Source organism: Dermacentor variabilis, chromosome 4, assembly GCF_050947875.1.
Source record: "Dermacentor variabilis isolate Ectoservices chromosome 4, ASM5094787v1, whole genome shotgun sequence".
Taxonomy (NCBI): domain Eukaryota; kingdom Metazoa; phylum Arthropoda; class Arachnida; order Ixodida; family Ixodidae; genus Dermacentor; species Dermacentor variabilis.
Genome location: NC_134571.1, coordinates 93,545,370 through 93,558,770, shown reverse-complemented (window position 1 = coordinate 93,558,770; position 13,401 = coordinate 93,545,370). Strand labels below are relative to the sequence as shown.

The following is a 13,401-nucleotide window of genomic DNA, read 5'->3' as shown; positions in this document are numbered from 1 at the left end:
CAAATGTCTTAACTTCGCAAATTAAGCATTTTTGTGCAGTCACAAGGCATTACAGTTTTCGCGTAACAGACAGATTTTGCTGGGATACTCGGCAAAGAACGCTCACGTTATCAAATGCCGTGTGTGTGTGTGTGTGTGTGTGTGTGTGTGTGTGTGTGTGTGTGTGTGTGTGTGTGTGTGTGTGTGTGTGTGTGCGTGTGTGTGCGCGTGTGTGTGCGCGTGCGTGCGTGCGTGCGTGCGTGCGTGCGTGTGTGTGTGTGTGTGTGTGTGTGTGTGTGTGTGTGTGTGTGTGTGTGTGTGTGTGTGTGTGTGTGTGTGTGTGTGTGTGTGTGTGTGTGTGTGTGTGTGTGTGTGTGTGTGTGTGTGTGTGTGTGTGTGTGTGTGTGTGTGTGTGTGTGTGTGTGTGTGTGTGTGTGTGTGTGTGTGTGTGTGTGTGTGTGTGTGTGTGTGTGTGTGTGGTCCAGCGCCAATCTCTCCGGAAAGTATTGAACCGGCGGGACTCTAGACCATTTTCAGAAATGAAGATCGTTGGACCATGGTCGTACGCGTCGATGGCGCAGGAAGCCACAAAAGCGTTATTGCACTATACTTCAAGTCGACCAGTATTGGCCACTGCTTGTAGACTCGGTACGAACCTTCATATGTGCGCGAAACCGTGCTCTCTCTCTCTCTTCATCCCATACCCCCTTCCCCAGTACATGGTAGCAAACCGGACGCGCGTCTGGTTAACGTCCCTGCCTTTCCTCTTTTCTATTTCTCTCTCTCTCTCTCTCTCCATCTGGAATAGCGGGATCTTTAGTTGCCAAACTTCCCATACTATCGGAGTTAGCAAACCGACCCGCCGTGGTTGCTCAGTGGCTATGGTGTTGGGCTGCTGAGCATGAGGTCGCGGGATCGAATCCCGGCCTCGGCGGCCGCATTTCGATGGGGCCGAAATGCGAAAACACCCGTGTACTTAGATTTAGGTGCACGTTAAAGAACCCCAGGCGGTCGAAATTTCCGGAGTCCTCCACTACGGCGTGCCTCATAATCAGAAAGTGGTTTTGGCACGTAAAACCATATAATAAAAAAAAAAGTTAGCGAACCACAAAACTATACAGCATATTGGCACGTGTACTTGTATATCTCTATCTGGCGACCAGGTTTCACCTCCTAACAAATGTTATCGCAAAGCGCAGGACGCGCCTGCAAGTATCGGAAGTTTCTCGAAAGTTATCGATGGTTCTATCCACTGTCTGTTTTTACCGAACCTTGTGTTATCTGATTTCATCGCGTGACGCGAATGGTGTTGGACTTTGTGGAAGACACGCCGGCCCCGGCGATTAGTCTGGAACATTCGACGAATGATGTATAAAAGCCGACGTGCTTGGCCCGCTGATCAGATTTTGACGATCGCCGACTGTGTTTGCCGTTGTCGCCGTTCTTTAAGTGTGGCCTGTTTTTGTGGGCACAGGTTTGCCCAATAAATGTTAGTTCTGTCTTTCACAGTATTGCTACTGTGTTCTTTATACGTCACGACCACGTGCCAATATGCTTTCCATCGTAGATTATAAAAGAAAAGCATTTGACGCCAGCACCCACGTTCTGCTAAGAACAACAAAAACCAACGAAACTATGTCATGATGTTCCTCTCATAAGAAGTAATAAAAATAAAGACAAAAATAAAAAGGAATGCAGTGACCAGAGGACCATATAGAAAAAGAAAAGTTCATTGGACTAAGAACCTGTTGTGCAAGTTGATGCGTTCAGTGACTGACGTGGCTGACGCGACGCGGACGGTGGACCGGGGGACATTTTCGACAAAGCGATGCACTGTGCGGCACAATGAAGAAGAGAGACAAACTGGCCACGCGCACGGCTTTCCCTCCTTTTGCACGGACACACTGCTCAGTCACGCGTCGCAAAGCGGCTGCAAAATGGCTTTCGGAAGCGCTTTGTGAAAAAAAAAAACCGAGTTGTCGCTCCCGGCGGCTGTCGCTGCGCGCACCCTCTTTCTTTATTTTAAAGCCCTGCCCGCCAGGGGGGCTTTCCGGTCCCCGCCCGCTTTATGTAAACGTAACAAAATAATAATAAAAAATGCAAATCTTTCTTGAACGACGTGACATCCGGCTCCTGCAGCGGTTGCACGCGTTTCGTTACGCGGCACGGCGCGCATGGTCTAGGAGCCTCTGCAGGCAGTGGTGTTGTGTGGCGCGCTTTGAGTCCTGTGGTGGACGCAGTGTACCGAAAATGGCTCGCCGTTGTCCTTTTTCTGCCAAGGGCACACGCCCTGTTAACTTCATTGTTCGAGAGAATGACGCACGTACTTCCTTAAATAAGCTCACCCTTCCGAGAGCTCTGCGTTAATGATACGAAAAGGGAGCTCGCCCACGTAGTCCTCAGCGCGTTCATCATCGCGGCGACTCGGAACAAAGGATTGGAAAACAAACTGCTATTATGTTTGGGTAACGCGTATTCTTTAGGCAGCATCCTCGAATTCGGGCCCAGCACGAGCGCAGCTTGGGTCGATCCCGGATGCGGCGGTCGTATACCGATGGAGGTGGAATGCAAAAAAAAAAAAAAAAGGAAACGCTCGTGTGCCGTTAATTGGGTGTACGTTAAAGCACCCTATGTGGTCCAAATTAAACCACAGTCCCTCACTACGGCGCGCCTCATAATCGGATAGTAGTTTTAACTGATAAAGCCCAAGATTAGAATTTTTTTTTTTTTTACTTCGTGCTCGACGCGTCATCCGATGAGTCATTTTCTGTCGAGGCCAGTCCACATAGAAATCCTGGCCGTGCCACGCTTTCTTATCAGCTGTACTTTCACAAGGTAACCTTCTGTATTGTACAGTCGGTCGAAAATGTTTACAGGACACACCATATGCGGACGAGCCGAATTTTCGTGAAGCCTAGACACATAGCATCGAATGCAGGGTTAGAAAATGTAGTTTTTGCAACCTATCATGACGACCGATTACATTATTAGCGTCACACCTTAACAGAGCAGAAACTCACGTTTGTCGTGGAACCCGTGTACCGAAAGCTTTTGTCGCCGATTGTACGTGAGTCCATTTTACCGGACAAAGACTGCGGTCAGCTTTTTACCTTACTTTAGTGAAACATGGCTTGAACAAATACCATGTTTTGTTTTTTTTTTTGTTTTTCACAAATTGCTCGCACCATTCCTATCCAATTTGTACAAATTTTGTAATATACCCGCAAGAATAGCGTAATATACCTCGATTGCTGCTTTGCATACGGAAGTATTTCGTCAGTACTCGAAACTTTGCCGTTGTGTTTACATGTGACAAGCCACAACTTTAACGCGACAGTGTTAAGGGCCTCGCGTCGCAGAAAACCTGGCGCCGGCGACCCCGTGAGCGAAAGTTCCCCTATATATTTAGGTATATCTATATGCCAGGCCTTACTGTATGACATGCGGTGGATTTAGACTATAACGCCATACCATTATATCAGTAATGTTGCTCATACCTTGCCTTTCTCGTGTTGAGAAGTTTTTCTCGTGCTGAGAACAATTTCTCGCCGAGCTTACTCAAAAGCGATTCTGCACAGCCGAGCCGCTATCCATATACCGAAAAGTTAAACAAAAATTAAATTATGAGGTTTTACGTGCCAAAACCACTATCTGATTATGAGGCGCGCCGTAGAGGGAGACTCCTGAGCAGTCGCACGTTCTGTGCGACTGCTGACGCTGTGCGTCAGAGAGACATTCTCTGAAGGCGGCGCGAGAGCTTCACAGGTCTCGAGCTTGAAAGTGTGGCCCATTCCCGGCGCACGGCAGAGCTACACCTGTGCGTTACGTGCCACTAAAGCGCTGCTCACGTTCCTGTGCGCCACGAGCCTTAATGAAACTTTGTAAATATCTCTACAGTATATATTGGCACGTGGACTTGTTTATATTTTACGGGTGAGCGCTTTTCACCGTGAAACAAATGTTATCGCTCAGCGCGGGACGCACCCGCATGTATTGAAAGTTTCTCGAATGTTATCGATGGCTCTGTGGTCACCAAAGCTTGTGTAATTTGATTGCATGTGTGACGCGTATTGTGTAGGACTTTCTGGAAGACACGCGAGCCCCACCGATGGCTCTGGAACGTGTAGCCCGAAAAGTAGGGCGCAGAATTGTGGCGGTTATTCAGTTGTAAGGCACACGTTCGCTATTTCGGTACTCGCACATTTCCCAACAGCGCTACAAACGCATAAGAGCAGGGTTCGCTCTCAGTGGGTGCCATATGTCCGTACAATTAAAATCGCCTTCTTCTGCCTCAATTCACGAGGGATTCCTCGCACTAACTTCACACTTCACGGTATGCTTAAGAAAGAAAATGCGTCAAGAACCTTACTTAATTTACTCAACACCGCATTTATCACTAGTACTTTAATGCATAGTTAGCCAACCAGACCCTTGACTGGTTAACATCCCTGCCTTCCTATATTCCTCTCTCTCTCTCTTAATATAAGACGATTTATCTGAAGAGTCACACGAACGCACGGTCGCGTATTTCGCAAGAACTCGCCCGTCGCGAATACGCGATTCAAATAGTCAGTTTTGATCGAATACACGAGGAAAGACGCACAAATTATCTGAAGTTGCTGACTTGCGAGTATATCAGAAAACGTGTCTCTCTCGCTTCGCTTGAAAAAATGAAGAGCCACAATCATTATGAGCACGGCAGCGCAAGACAAGACGCGGGCAGGTAACCAGGACAGGCGCTGTTTCCTCGTCCTGGTCTTGTCTTGCGTACCGTACTCGCAAAGAATCATTACACAATGGTCTGATTGTCAGTTGCATTGATGAGCCAGAAGCCGCATTCACACTGATGCGACAATACGTAGCGCATCTTGGTAACGCTATTCGACAGCGGTCAGATGTGCCGCATTCCCCTTTGTCCGAAACAAATCGAGACCTATTTCTGGGGAGTGCGTTTGGCCAATGAGTGCATCGAGGAGTGCGCACGGCATCAGTAGTCTCAACTAGACGTCACGTACATTCAAGACGTCTTGGCTCTATGCCGCAAAATTGACGCACGCATGACTGAGCCAGACAAGGTTCTCCACATTCTCAAAGGCATTGCCCATGACGCCTTCATCTTGTTCGTCTTCAACAACGTAGCGACGAAGACACAGTTATCAAAGAGTGCCGCCGCCTGGAGCTCGCAAAAAGCCGACGTATCGACCAGCAGTTCGCCCGTTTACCAAACTCCGCGGCGACATCTTCCTGTGCCGACGCTCCTCGTCCCAACAACACTGGCGATATTACCAGGATCATCCGGCGAGCGACTGAGGCCGCCTATCCGGCTGTCTTCGACTCCAGCTCCTCCAGCTAACCTGCAGTCACGGTTTCCTTGATCTAAGCAGTTGTCTGCCACGAGTTCGCCAACATGGGTCTCCACACCATGTGCTCGGCCCATAGCCCTGATGCCCGCACGGATTCTTCGATTCCGTCCCGTCCCACATCTTATTGCCCATCACGTTTCCACAGCCCATCTGAATGGCGCACTGCTGACAAGCCCATTTGTTTTCATTGCCGTCAAATAGGGCACATTTCTGGCCGCTGTCGTAGTCTTCGACGACATTATGCTACTATCGTCGAAGTTTCCATTGTCAAGCCCGTCGTGATGAAGCCGATGACGTCAAAAATACACGCGGCTTACTCGGAAGCATTCCCATTAGAGTCTATGGCACTCGGCCCTATTGTGATTTCTAGTTGGCTTTGGAGCAACGCCCCCAATTAAACATACATCTAAAGCAAGTTAGCCTATCACACGTTTCCACAGCCCATCTGAAGGGCGCACTGCTGACGACAAGCCCATTTGTTTTCACTGCCGTCAAATCGGGCACATTTCTCGCCGCTGTCGTAGTCGCTGGAGTTCCCCGAGCCGGACCACTTATACTGGCTACTCTCACCCAAGCAGCCCTTTTCGTCCCTGTGCCGCAGAGTCCGATAATGCCGATACTGAATCTCCTGCACCGAACGGTCGGCTTCGGTGAGCGATTCACGGTCGCCTTCGCCCCAGCGCAGACAGTCTCGCTTGCCCAAGCCACGTCGATCATATTCGCTGACTGCCTACGGACGCTGCCAGCCGGAACACTAGACGATGCAGCGCCTCGAGGTAACGCTGCATTGCTTCCTACGCTGCCAAATCCTCTACTCACGCTGGTCACTCATATGAACGTTGTTGATGTGCAAGTCGACGCTGTTCCTGTGTCTGCTCTTATAGACACTGAGGCGCATTTATCTGTCATGAGCGCTGACCTTCGTAACCGCCTGAAGAAAATAATAACACCCGCCACGACGCCTGTTGTCCGTGTCGCCGACGGCGGAACAACTCCCGTATTTGGTATAGGTACCTTTCGCGTCTCCTTTGCCGACCGCTCCACTATCGTTCTCTTCACAGTCATCGCCCATGGCCCCCCGACATCATCATCGGCCTGGACTTGCTCTCCGCAGTATGCTCTCATAGACTGTTCAGCCAGTACTGTCTGCCTTGACCTGCCTGTTCTGGATCCCAATGAACCACCCTACCAGTCGCCTCAGTTCCGTAAACTGCGTTCGCTTGCCACCTTCGGCGCTGACTTACGTTGACTTTGTGTCATCCCCACCAGTGTCTGACAGTCACTACATCGCGGCTCCCATGCAAGACGTTCTCCTTAGACACGGTATCATAGTACCTCATACAGTTTTATCTACTACGGCCAATATAGTCTGCCTACCAGCGGTCAATTTTGGCTTGACGACACAAGTGCTGCCGCCCGGAATGTCTCTGGCCCAGCATTGCTCATTAGAGGATCACTTAATGGTATATGTTGCAGTAGACGACAATTCAGCCGATCCTCCTCTACCATCGCAGTCGGCAACGTGTATACCATCGCCGACTTACAGAAAATGATTGCGCCCAACTTGCCATCCTAGCACGCTCATGAGCTCTATCGTGTTCTGTTTTCATACCACGATAGCTCTGGCTTTAACGACCGTCATTTGGCCCAAACTACAGCTGTTAAACATCGCACAAATACCGGCGATGCTCCTCCTATTCATCGCCGCCCGTATCGAGTGTCGCCGGCTGAGCGCCAAGTTATTCGCGCATAATTTCGCAAAATGCTCGCCAAGAACACTATTGAACCGTCGTGTAGTCCATGGGCGTATCCTGTTGTACTGGTGAAAAAGAAAGATGGCTCATGGCAATTTTGCGTGGATTATCGGCACCTTAACATGCTTACAAAAGAGGACGTGTATCCCCTACCACGTATTGATGATGCCCTTGACTGCCTTCACGGTGCTCACTATTTCTCGTCTATTGACCTTCGCTCCGGGTACTGGCAGATTGCCGTGGACGATCTAGACAGCGAGAAGAAAACCTTTGTGATACCCGACGGTCTTTATCAATTCAAAGTGATGCCATTCGGCCTATGTAACGCTCCTGCCACATTTGGACGCATGATGGATTCCCTTCGCCACGGTTTCAAATGGTCCACGTGCCTGTGCTACTTGGATGACGTTATTGTATTTTCCAAAGCATTCGCTACGCACCTCGAGCGCTTCTCAGCAGTCCAGGACGTTTTTCATCGAGCTGGCCTGCAACTCAACGCATCAAAGTGTCAATTTGGGTGTCGCCAGATTACTGTCCTCGGACATCTCGTTGATGCGAACAGAGTTCAACCGGACCCAGGAAAAATCCATGCTATTCCGCACTTCCCTGTTCCGCAGTGCGTCAAGGATGTATCGGTCTTCGCTTCTATTTCCACCGCTTCGTGAAAAATTTCGCGGCCACAGCACGACTACTAACCGAGCTTTTGAAGAAAGGCACCCCTTTCAAGTGGGGCGATAACGAGGCCTCTGGGTTCTCGCATCCAATCGGCCTTCTAACAACGGCACCCGTTCTGGCCCATTTTGGTCCTTCTGCGCCTACCGAAGTCCATACTGATGCCAGCGGCCACGGAATCGGCGCAGTACTAGCACAACGCCAGTGCGGCAACGACCGTGTTATCGCTTACGTCAGCAGACTCCTCTCATCCTCTGAGCGCAACTAATCCATCACTGAGCGTGAGTGTCTGGCTCTAGTTTGGGCGGTTGCGAAATTCCGTCCGTCCTTATATGACCGACCCTTTTCAGTCGTCACGGACCATCACGCGTTTTGCTGGTTGTGATTACTGAAGTATGCTACAGGAAGACTTGGTCGCTGGGCGTTACGCCTTCAATAATATTCGTTTTCGGTCATCTACAAATTTGGCCGTCTCCGCAGGGACGCTGATTGCCTGTCTCGATACCCGGTCGATGAGTCTGAAGACGCCAACAGTAGCACCGCCAATGGCATTTTTTTCTGTGTCTGCCTTCGCTAGCATCGCCGATGAGCAGTACCGATCGAGGCCTATCGCTGCGAGCACTCATCGAGCGTCTGCACTCTACATCTACCGACACTTCCGTTCGCCGATACGTCCTCCAGTGCAGCATTCTGTATACCGAAGGAACTTCCTCCCTGGCGGATCTGATCTTCTTGTCGTGCCCGAACGATGGACTCTTTGAGCTCCATGACGCACCCACTGCAGGGCACCTTGGGGTAACTCGGACGTATGACCGCGTCCGCCACCACTTCAATTTACCTGGTCCCGCTCACTCGGTCCTACGCTATGTTGCTACCTGTGATTCCTGCCAGCGTCGCAAAACGCATCAGGTGCTACCAGCCGGTCACATACAGCCGATTTCCATCCCTGTGGAACCGTTCTTTCGTGTTGTATTAGACCTCCTCGGTCGCTTTCTCACGTCATCTCCTGGGAACAAATGGGTAGCCGTTGCAACTGATTACGCCACCCGATACGCCATCACGCGGGTTCTCCCGACCAGTTGCGCCACTGACGTCGCAGACTTTCGCTTGCATGACATTATGTTGCTTCATGGTACTTGAGAGAGCTGCTTACTGACCGTAATCGTAAATTCTTGTCAAAAGTTATCGCCGACATTGTGCACTCCTGCTGCACCTCATACGATCCTCAAACCAACAGACTGAAGGAGCGGTTCAAACGTACCCTCACAAATATGCTCTCCATGTACGTTTCGAAGGACCACCATGACTGGGACACTTCCTTTCTTTACGTCACATCTGCGTACAATTATTCTCGGCACGACACCGCCGGATTTTCTCCATTTTATCTATTGTACGGCCGTGAACCCACTGTGCTCCTTGATACGGCACTTCCTCCTGCTGGGGCCTCAACAAGCGAGTATGCGCCCGACGCCATCGCCCTACCCGACCGTGCCCTTCAGCTTGCCCGTACTCGACTGACGGCTTCGCAAACCACTCAGAAGCGTCTGTACAACGCCCGCCAGCGTGACGCACAGTTTTCGTCTGGTGCGCTCGTTCTCCTCTGGTCGCCCTCTCGTCACGTCGGACTTTCAGAGAAGCTCACGTCGCGATGCACTGGGCCCTACCGCGTGCTGCGCCGGGTGACGCCAGTGACGTACGACATTGCTCCTGTCAGTTCGACCTCACCCTTTACTCTGGCATCCAGTGATGTCGTGCACGTCAGTAGGCTGAAGGCCTACTAAACTGTTTCTGAGCCCGGTCTTTAGTTGCTCCTGGACGGCGCCTTTGCCGCCGGGAGTAATGCTACGGTCTAGTATTTACAATGAAGAAGAGGCCAGTAGCGCGAAGACGACGACGACGATTAGAGGCTAGCGTGGGCTGTTACCTCTTGGCCAAGTGGGGCGTACTTGTAAATATATCTGTATATAGCTTCCAGTCTGCGTCTTCCTACGTAACAATATTGATGTTATGAAAAACATGTCTGGCATACCGAATTAATTCAAGAAGGCTAGGTGACTGTTTTCCACCGTCCTCTTTCAAAGGGAATGCCATTAAATCATCATCATCACTATAGCATCGCATCGTGCCAGTTGACACATGCGCGCTGCGTAGTATAGATACGTACAAACCTTGCATTGCAGTGCGAGGAGACGCTGGAACACATTCTGTGCGACTGTCCTGAATATAATGTTCAGAGACAGTCCATGGCATCCGTTCTAGCGCACCTTGACAATAGACCATTGTCAGTTGCAACCATTTTCACATATCGCCGACTGAAGTCATCGCAGCTGAAAGCGACGAAGGGACTACTTCGGTTTATGAAGGATACGGGCTTGGACAAGCGGCTGTGACAGTGATGTCACGTACCGCACAAGAGTGACAGACTGTAACCAACGATGTGTGTGCCGTGTTATGTGCCCTCTATCTCTTCTCCCCATCTTTCATCTCCCCCCATCCCGCTCCCATGTGTAGGGTAGCAAACCGGTTAGGCAAAACTGGTTAACCTCCCTGCCTTCCTTCTCCACTTTTTCCTTCCTTCCTTGCATTGCAGTTCCGTTATATTCCACCAAGATTTCTGACGTTGGCAATTTCAAGACTGTTGTATTTTCTGCCGTTTTGTAATACCTATTTATAATTATGCACAGTTTTTTTTCACTTACCACTCCTTTCTGTAATGCATTCGGGCCAGGAAAGTATCCTAAATAAATAAATAAATAAATAAATAAATAAATAAATAAATAAATAAAGTGTCCCGGCACGTAGCAGTTGCATATAGCAGCTGCATGCTGCCCGTAGCTGGACCTGGTTAATTCAAGCGGGCTAGGTGGCTATTTGTCACCGCCCCGTTTCGAAGGGGATGTCAATAAACCATCAATATGGTCGTCATCGTCGACAACGACGCACGGTGCCACGGGGCAAGGGATGTGAAATGCGCGCCACGTAGTCTGAATACCTGTGCTTACTCTTCGGTATGCGTTATGGCGCCTCTTCGCAAGGTACGCACCGCGGCTGAAGAAGCGAATCGTAGAGCTACGCTCGCGGCTGCAACCAGGCAACATCGGGCTCGGCAGACCGCTGTGCAGAGAGCAGGACAAGCCGCAGCACAAGCCGCAGTCGGTTGTCGACGCCGGGCGGACAGTTCAGATCCTTCGCGTGAAAACTACGCGAAGAGACTTCGCCGCGAAGACCCTGTAGTGCGTGGTGCCGAAAATGGAGCTCCTATGGAGCCGCTCCTCCAGCTTACACTGTGTCTGCGCTGCGTGTACCGCGCAGGGCCTGTGACCTTTGTTTCACTTTTTTTCTACAAGTCGTTCTCAATGACCTGCAAGGTATATATGCGTTTGTGCGTCGCTGTAAGACTCGGAGTGTGGTCAAAGCTTGAAATGTGGAAGTGGCAGTACCCGTGAGATTTGAACACGTTGCTCATTGTGCGGTGTTTATTCCTAGTGCTTTCTCCACTTCGAAAAAAAAAAGAAGAATCAAAGAAAGAACAGAGAAATCGAAGGAAAGTTCGGTTATGGGCTGAGCTCATCAATATCGCAGTAGTCTACAGAGCAAGCGGGCAGAAAAGAATCCGACGTCCTTACCAACATGTAGGCGCACGTACTTCAGAGATAACACTCGCAAATGCAACTGGGGGCACATTGGACGTACGAGCTCGAGAGGCACACGCACACGTACACTTGCAAACAGCGATGCTATGTAACGCAGCTGTGGCTCTCAGTGTATACATCCACGAGTCCGCTTCTCTAAAGCATATACCTCGAATTAAGCAGCTGCCAGGCTTATTTTTTTTTTCTGATTAGTGTGCGCTGAATTTTTTTTTATCAGGCCGGTTTTCCGGAAGCTTCACTCAGACTGCGCCATGCTGCATTCAAGAGTTGGCCCCGGCTGTTATGTCAACTCGCCCCTCAACTGTAGTGTAGTTGCCACACGCACGAGCGAAAAACAGACGTGCTGGTTAGTGCGCTACAGGACGTCTCCACTTTTTAAACCATATGCGCACATGTACAAGAAATGCTGGTTTATTTACAGAACTTCCGGGTGAAAGTGACTGCATGCGCAGCAGTTTCTCCCATGCATCGTCAAGCTCTGCATGGATACCAGTGTGTAGGGCGTAGGGTATGAATACGGAGCTATGTACGGAATAGCGCGCGGTATTTAATGCGGCATATAACACGGCAGCAGCGCACACTAGTGCTACTTTTCAAACAATACCACAGTCATGCAGGCATGCGTGGCACTGAGTCAGGTGGTGAGCTAGTTGAACCTTTTTCCAGTTCTCCTCGTCTCTCCCTCTCCTCCCGAAATATTTTCGTCGCAATTTTGTAAAGCAAAACAGAAGAAAACGAACCAACTTGACTACACACACACACACACACACACACACACACACACACACACACACACACACACACACACACACACACACATATATATATATATATATATATATATATATATATATATATATATATATATATATATATATATATATATATATATATATATATATATATATATATATAACTTAATAAGAGGTACAAATTGAAGGTACAGGTCTACGCCCCTACGTCCACGCATGAGGACCAGGAAGTCGAAAGCATTTATGAAGACGTGGAATCGGCGATGGGTAAAGTCAAAACAAAATACACTATACTGATGGGCGACTTCGATGCCAAGGTAGGCAAGAAGCAGGCTGGAGACAAGTTAGTGGGGGAATATGTCATAGGCTCTAGGAATAGCAGGGGAGAGTTATTAGTAGAATTTGCAGAACAGAATAATATGCAGATAATGAATACCTTCTTCCGCAAGCGGGTTAGCCGAAACTGGACGTGGAGGAGCCCAAACGGCGAGACTAGAAATGAAATAGACTTCATACTCTGCGCTAACCCTGGCATCATACAAAATGTGGACGTGCTCGGCAAGGTGCGCTGCAGTGACCATAGGATGGTAAGAACTTGAATTAGCCTAGACTTGAGGAGGGAACGGAAGAAACTGGTACATAAGAAGCCAATCAATGAGTTAGCGGTAAGAGGGAAACTAGAGGAATTCCGGATCAAGCTACAGAACAGGTACTCGGCTTTAACTCAGGAAGAGGACCTTAGTGTTGAAGCAATGAATAATAATAATATTTGGGATTTTACGTGCCAAAACCACTTTCTGATTATGAGGCACGCCGTAGTGGAGGACTCCGGAAATTTTGACCACCTGGGGTTCTTTAACGTGCACCTAAATCTAAGCACACGGGTGTTTTCGCATTTCGCCCCCATCGAAATGCGGCCGCCGTGGCCGGGATTCGATCCCGCGACCTCGTGCTCAGCAGCCCAACACCATAGCCACTGAGCAACCACGGCGGGTGAAGCAATGAACGACAATCTTATGGGCATCATTAAGGAGTGTGCAATAGAAGTCGGTGGTAACTCCGTTAGACAGGATACCAGTAAGCTATCGCAGGAGACGAAATATCTGATCAAGAAACGCCAATGTATGAAAGCCTCTAACCTTACAGCTAGAATAGAACTGGTAGAACTTTCTAAGTTAGTCAACAAGGGTAAAACAGCTGACATAAGGAACTATAATATGAATAGAAT

At 49.4% G+C, this 13,401-nt stretch overlaps 1 protein-coding gene across 13 annotated transcripts in view; it reads right to left on the bottom strand.

The window, feature by feature from the left end:
- The window catches only part of LOC142579516 (glycoprotein 3-alpha-L-fucosyltransferase A-like), a 155,192-nt gene that overhangs the window by 32,631 nt on the left and 109,160 nt on the right, over positions 1–13,401 (bottom strand). The window contains exon 1 of one of the 13 annotated variants that reach the window (XM_075689805.1): positions 11,395–11,494. The exons of the other annotated variants lie outside the window; for them this stretch is intronic. Coding sequence (XP_075545920.1) covers positions 11,395–11,400 — 6 coding nt within the window. The 5' untranslated portion in view covers positions 11,401–11,494. Of the gene's footprint in view, positions 1–11,394; positions 11,495–13,401 lie in introns of those variants that run through there. 13 annotated transcript variants of the gene reach the window in all.